We start from the raw sequence: 7,195 nt of genomic DNA on the forward strand, positions 1-7,195 counted from the left end.
CCTTTAGGTGGTAGAAATTTTACTAGGGTTAGCGATGATGGTATAAAGTATAGTAAACTGGATAGATTTCTCATGACGAAAAATTTTCTTCATATGTGGAATGATCTCACGGCTATTGTTATGGATCGGAAACACTCCGACCATTGCCTTATTATCCTAAGAAGTGACGAAAGAAACTTTGGTCCGAAACCTTTCAAAGTTTTTGATGCTTGGTTTAATGAAGAAGAAAGTGTCCAGGTTGTTCATGATGCGTGGGAAGTCTTTGTCCCGTCTAATAGTCGAAAAGATTGTGTTTTTCGGAATAGATTAAAAAATGTCAAATTTGCATTGAAAGATTGGAGTAACAAAATATTCAATAATCTTGATGTGGAAATTGAGACTTTTAAAAATACATCTTTGGAGCTAGAATTAAAGGCCGAAACTGTCACTTTAAATGATGATGAGCTCGAGATGTGGAGAGATTCGAGGAAAAAATGGTTAGAAAAGGAGAAGCTTAAAAACGACATACTCAAACAAAAGACGAGAATTAAATGGATCCTAGAAGGCGATGAGAACACAAGATTTTTTCACTCTATCATCCGTAGAAATTACAACAAAAATAACATCGGGGGGCTTAATATTCATGGGGTTTGGAACGATACTCCTAATGCTATAAAGAATGAGATTTTTAATCACTTTAAGAATAGGTTCCAGGAACCTAATTTAGATCGACCAAGCATGGAAGATTTGTTATATCCTTCAGTTTCGGCCGAAGATGCAACAAACCTTGAAGCTCCTGTCAGTGAGGATGAAATTCGGGTAGCAGTTTTCGAATGTGAAAGTACTAAAGCCCCTGGCCCGGACAGTTTCAACATGAGATTTTTTAAACAATTTTGGGGAAAAATTAAAGTTGATTTAATAGAGGAAATTGTGTGGTTTTGGGATAAGTGCGAGTTTTCACATGGATGTAATGCTTCTTTTATCACTTTAGTCCCGAAGAAAAAGAATCCGAATGGTCTTTGTGATTTCCGGCCAATTAGCTTAATTGGAAGTTATTACAAAATAATTGCCAAAATACTTTCTAATCGTTTAAAAAAGACCATTCCATCACTAATAGGTTAGGAGCAAAGTGCATTTATAAAAGGGAGATTTATTTTAGACGGCGCTTTGATTGTTAATGAAACTATGGATTTTTTAAAGGGAAATAAGAAGAAAGGGATACTTTTCAAAGTAGATTTTGAAAAAGCTTTTGATTGCCTCAATTGGGATTTTTTGTTGGATGTTATGAAGAGTATGGGGTTTGGTATGAAATGGAGAAAATGGATCTTTGCATGTCTCAAATCCGCAATCGTGTCGGTTCTTGTAAATGGGTCTCCGACTAATGAATTTTCACTTGGAAGAGGCATCCGGCAAGGTGATCCATTGTCACCTTTTCTCTTTATTTTAGCGGCGGAAGGTTTGAATATTTTAGCTAAAGCGGCTATTGAAAAGGGCTTATTCAAAGGGATTGAAGTAGGTGGTGATAAAATCCTAATTTCTCATCTTCAATATGCCGACGACACCATTTTTCTTGGGGAACGGAATCGGGAAAATGCCTATAGTCTACAAAATCTCCTCAAATGTTTTGAACTTGTTTCGGGGTTAAAAGTTAATTTTCATAAAAGTTTTCTTTACGGAATTGGGGTTAATGATGGTGAGGTGGATAATATGGCTCGATGGTTGAATTGTCAAGTTGGTTCCTTCCCTTTTACTTATCTCGGGCTCCCTATCGGTGCGAAGATGAATAAAATTAATAGTTGGAATCCCGTTCTAGATAAGTTCAAAGCTCGGTTGTCAAGTTGAAAAATGCGAACGTTGTCATTTGGGGGAAGACTTGTCCTTATTAAATCGGTCCTTAATAGTTTGCCATTGTATTACTTCTCTCTCTTTCGTGCTCCGTCACGTGTGTTAAAATTACTCGAGAGTGTGAGGCGTGTGTTTTTTTGGGGTGGGTCGGATTCGGGTACCAAAATTTCTTGGGTTAAATGGGACAATGTTCTATCCTCTTATGAACATGGGGGGTTAAATATTGGTTCTTTAAAAAATAAAAATTTAGCTTTATTAGGGAAATGGTGGTGGAGGTTTAAAACCGAAACCGATTCCCTTTGGGCTAAACTTATTCGTAGTATTTATGGTTCTTGCGGAGGCTTGGATTTAGGGTGCGAAGAAATTCGTGCCTTAAAACCTAGTACTTGGCGTTCTATTATCTTAACAGGTCATGAAGTAAACAATGTGGGCGTTAATTTTAGCAATTCGTTCGAGAAAAAAATTTGTACAGTTTCATCTTCGAAATTCTGGGAGGAAATCTGGGTGGGCGGAAACAAGTTGCGGTTCACTTTTCCTAGACTCTACAGATTGGAAAACGTTAAAGATGTAGCGATCAAGGATCGGGTGGAAATCAGTGGTAGCTCTCGGCTTTGGAAATGGGACTGGGCAAGGGATCCTAGGGGCAGAACATCTCGTGAATTAGAAAATCTATGCGGTCTGATTTCAGCCTACAATTTCTCAGGTGACGGGTTTGATTCTTGGACGTGGAATTTGGCAAACTATGGGGATTTCAGGGTTAAAAGTCTGTGCAAGCTGATTGAAGAGCAATCTGTTATGGGTCCAACCAATGCGTCCGAGACAATGCGTAATAGGTTAGTCCCGAAAAAGTTAGAAATTTTTGTGTGGCGGGCGGTTCAAAGGCGTCTTCCTACTAGATTGGAACTTGACAAACGAGGTATTGATTTATATAGCACTAGATGTCCATTGTGTGATGATGATCTTGAATCCGTGGAACACTCTTTAATTCTTTGTAAACATGCGTATGATCTTTGGGTTCGAGTATACTCTTGGTGGGGTCTTGGTAACGTGTCAAATCTTAGCATAAGTGAGATCTTTTGTGGTAATAATTCGGCCGGTATGTCAACCTTAGGAAAAAAGATTTGGCAGGCGGTTGAATGGGTGTGCACGTACCTAATTTGAAAAAATAGGAATAATAAGGTGTTTTGTGGAAAATGTTGGAACACTTCGGTAGCATTTAACGAGGTTCAAAACAAATCATTCGGGTGGATATCGCGTCGTCTAAAAGGAAAGAAAATAGATTGGCTTTCTTGGTTAAATGACCCGAGTGTGTTTGAAATTGGTGTAATCTTATTTGAGTTTGATGTATCGCGTATATTGTATTTGATAGGTTGCTCACTTTGCAATGTATCTTAGATTCATTAGGTTGACTTTGGGTTGAATACCCGATTGTTGTATTGTTTTGTTGTTAGTAATAAATTTCCTTGCTTTTCAATTTTTTTTTTTTTTAATAAGTTAATATAAATATAAGATGTTTTAACGGGTGTTCTATGATATCTTTGCCTCTATAAAGTCAACATATATATAACCACCATGTATATAATTACTTTATACACATTACCATATAATAGACCAAAGTTATGAATAGTACTATTTGCACGCTTTAATCACTTATACACCGCGCAACAATGGTTGTACACCGGTCACTATTCACGTGAACAGTACTATTCACGTGAACTCACGGTACTGTAGCAATTTTTTTAAACAGTTTTTTCCCCCATTTTTTTCTTTTTTGGTTTCCTTTATATTTTTCTTCACCCGCAGCAAATATCTACTAGACAAAAAATATGAATAGTACCGATGGTTTCTTTATAATTAGCAGCAGCAAATATCTACTAGGCAAAAAATATGAATAGTACCGATTGTTTCCTTTATATTTTTCTCTACCCGTTGTAACAATTTTTTTTTTATTTTTTCTTTTTTGGTTTCCTTTATATTTTTCTCCACCCGCAGAGATGCACCTATATTGTTAATTTAAAATAACATTTAAATCTTTGACGGGTTATACCTTTTAGTTCGACTCGAGTTGCGCTTCAACGACATCATCGTTAAACTAAACGCAATAAAATACATTGAAAACCGAACCCCCGACGCGAAGCGAGCGTAAACAACTAGTTAACAACAATTCTAAAATCACTTATCACAATTCTAATATCTCCGTCTTCTTTTTCTTTTTGGTTATCCCAAATTAAAAGTTCACATTCATTAATAAATAATAATAATAAAATAAAATTCTTTTATACGCATACTTTATGAATATAAAACATAAAGGTATATAAAAGTAGGAGATAAAATTAAAAAATGAGCGATAAGTAATATGTGGATGATAACAATTTTTAAATTTTTTTGTCTATAACTATTAAATTTAGACAGATAAGTAATAAATAAATATTGAATTTAATTATTTAGATTTTCTTTTTGAAAATACCCATACTCATGTAAAATACCATTTCCAATTGATAATATATACGGAGTATAATTTATTACCTATTTTATTACGTATTATTATTTATTATTTTAGAAATAAAACTTTTAACTGTTGTTGAACACTTTTAACTTTGATGCAAGCCCTACAAAAGATTCTCACACTTTTTCAAGACAAAAAAATAGTAATAATCAAATCCAATCAACTTTTGTAACATAGTGTCGTCTAATCAATTCATTAAAAGATTATAGAGCATCGGACGAATTATACAACTACTAGACATAAACGCGTGAATAGTTTAATTCTCAAGACATCCTGAACTGATGTTAAAAAAGCAAAAAAGTTGTTTATATCTCAAGGTTAGAGATCTCGGATCTCGGGGAGATCTCGTTTGGACATTTTTTGGGAGATCTCGGCATCTCGAAAAAATATCGGGGAGATCTCGGACGTTGACTTACGTTGACTTTTTAGTTTTTATAATACAAATATATATAAATAAATAAGTATATGTATATTATATACATTTTTATGAGATTTTACACGAATTTTCAAGAAATGAGCGAGAAAATCTGAAAAATTACGAGATTTTATGAGATAATTCGTTAAATGAGTGAGAAAAATTGATAAATCGTGGCTTTGACTAAGTTTGACCCCGTTGACCATGAAATCTCGAGAGATGGACATCTCGTCTCGGCGGCTTTCCAAAAACGAGATCTCGGAGAGATCTCGGGGAGAAATAAGGAGATTTACAACACTGTTATATCTGCAACATAACTAGGAATGACAATGAAATGAATAAATGTCCAATTCATTGAATACTCATTATTCATTAAAATAGTTATGAATGATTTATATGAACAATAAGCATATATGAATATAGATAATGGTTATATGAATAATGTGAAAAATTAGTGAATAAGATATGAAATATAATTTATCATCTACATACTTATTCATTTTTACTCGAAATAAATATATACATGTAAATATACAAATATTTACTTAAATACATGCATATCTAATGTTATCATAATTTTTGTTTCTTTTTATTACCGACAACAATTACACTTTTTGTATATAATAATTTATTAATTTGGGTTATATTTATGTTTGGTAAAAATACTTTGATTATTTTATTTCATAAAAATAATATCTTTATAAGGAAGTTAACACCCATGTTAATCCGCTTATTCCAATAGAATTTGATATGAATGAGGGTGTGTTTCGCATTACTATCTGGAACTGAAGTTTATAGCTGGAGTTGGAGCATATGGCTAGAGGTGGAGCTTATAGCTGGAGCTGAAGCTTATGGCTGGAGTTGGTAGCTGGAGTTTATTTTCGAAGTTAAAAGTTGGAGCTTATTTTTTCATAATTGTTTAGTGAAGGTAGTTGACAAAAATGGATAACAAAATATATGATAGATAATTATATAATGGTCAAATCGTTTATATTCGAGACATAACTAAGGATGACAATGAAACGAATAAATGTCTAATTCATTGATTATTCATTATTCATTAAAATAGTTATGAATGATTTAAATGAATAATAAGCATATATATGAACGATATGGTTATATGAATAATGTGAAAAATTAGTGGATAGGATATGAAATATAATTTATTATCTACATATTTATTCATTTTTTACTCGAAATAAATATATACATGTAAATATACAAATATTTACTTAAATACATGCATATCTAATGTTATCTGAATTTTGTTTCTTTTTATTACCGTCAACAGTTACACGTTTTTATATACAATTATTTATTAATTTGAGTTATATTTATGTTTGGTAGAAATACTTTGATTATTTTATTTCATAAAAATAATATCTTTATAAGGAAGTTAACATCCAACATAAATTTGTTAATCCGCTTATTCCAATAGAATTTGATATGAATATGAATGAGGGTGTGTTTCGCATTACTAGTTCGAGCTGGAGCTTATAGCTGAAGTTGAAACTTATGGCTGGAGTTGGTAGTTGGACCTTATTTTCGAAGTTGAAAGTTGGAGCTTATTTTTTAATAAGTATTTGGTGAAGGTAGCTGACTAAAATGGATAACAAAATATATGATAGATAATTATATAATGGTCAAATATGTAATTTCTAACTTCATAAGCAAGGAAGCCCATGAGCTTATTTTTATAAGCTAGTTCAACTACATTATTTTTTCAGAGCTTATTTTTTCATAAACTCTGAACTTTATTTCATCCAAACGATGCTAGTAGTTTAAGCTTATGAAAAAAAATAAGCTTAAGCTCCAATAAGTTGCACTACTAAACACACCCTCAATGAACTGTATTTAAATATACATGTAAATATGAACATTGATTCAAAAATTGGTTATGGAAATGGGATTATCTGAATCATATTTGATCCACTGACATCCCTAGGCAAGAGCTACAGTGGCACATCTAATACTGTGTGTAGTAGTGCCGGTAACATGGCAAGGTGATAGGGGTTTTTTTGTGATGGTGGTGACGTGACGAATGTGGTGGGATGAAGAATAGTAGTGGCGAAGGTGTTAGGAAAGATATGTATGATGTGTCAATCTATACTAGGGATGTTGAGTGTAATATAGATTAAATAGGAATAAAATAATCATTAACATACGTGATTTGTCCCTCACTTCCCTCCAACTAAGGGTGTTCAATATTTGATTTGAATCTGTTTAAACCGAATATCGACTCAAACCAAACCGAAATTTAAACTTAGTTTTCGAATCGAGCAACCAACAACCAGCAGGTAGTTTCGGCGGACGACCACCAACGGCACCCCGCAGCCGTCAACAGACCCCAACTAAGACCACACCGCCATAGGCTACTAGCAGCCACCAACGGCCATCAACGATAATCGGATCACGGACGACAGCCACTAGTAGCCACCGAACATCCACCA

The 7,195-nt window shown here is 33.6% G+C and overlaps 1 protein-coding gene across 1 annotated transcript; it reads left to right on the top strand.

Annotated features, from left to right (window-relative positions):
• The first annotated feature begins 1,164 nt into the window (after positions 1–1,164).
• On the top strand, positions 1,165–2,985 carry LOC139846628 (uncharacterized). Its single transcript, XM_071836108.1, has 2 exons — positions 1,165–1,816; positions 2,234–2,985. Exons 1-2 carry the CDS (start codon positions 1,165–1,167, stop codon positions 2,983–2,985), a joined length of 1,404 nt encoding a protein of 467 aa, XP_071692209.1.
• Positions 2,986–7,195: the final 4,210 nt, after the last annotated feature.

Source organism: Rutidosis leptorrhynchoides, chromosome 1 (assembly GCF_046630445.1).
Source record: "Rutidosis leptorrhynchoides isolate AG116_Rl617_1_P2 chromosome 1, CSIRO_AGI_Rlap_v1, whole genome shotgun sequence".
NCBI lineage: Eukaryota > Viridiplantae > Streptophyta > Magnoliopsida > Asterales > Asteraceae > Rutidosis > Rutidosis leptorrhynchoides.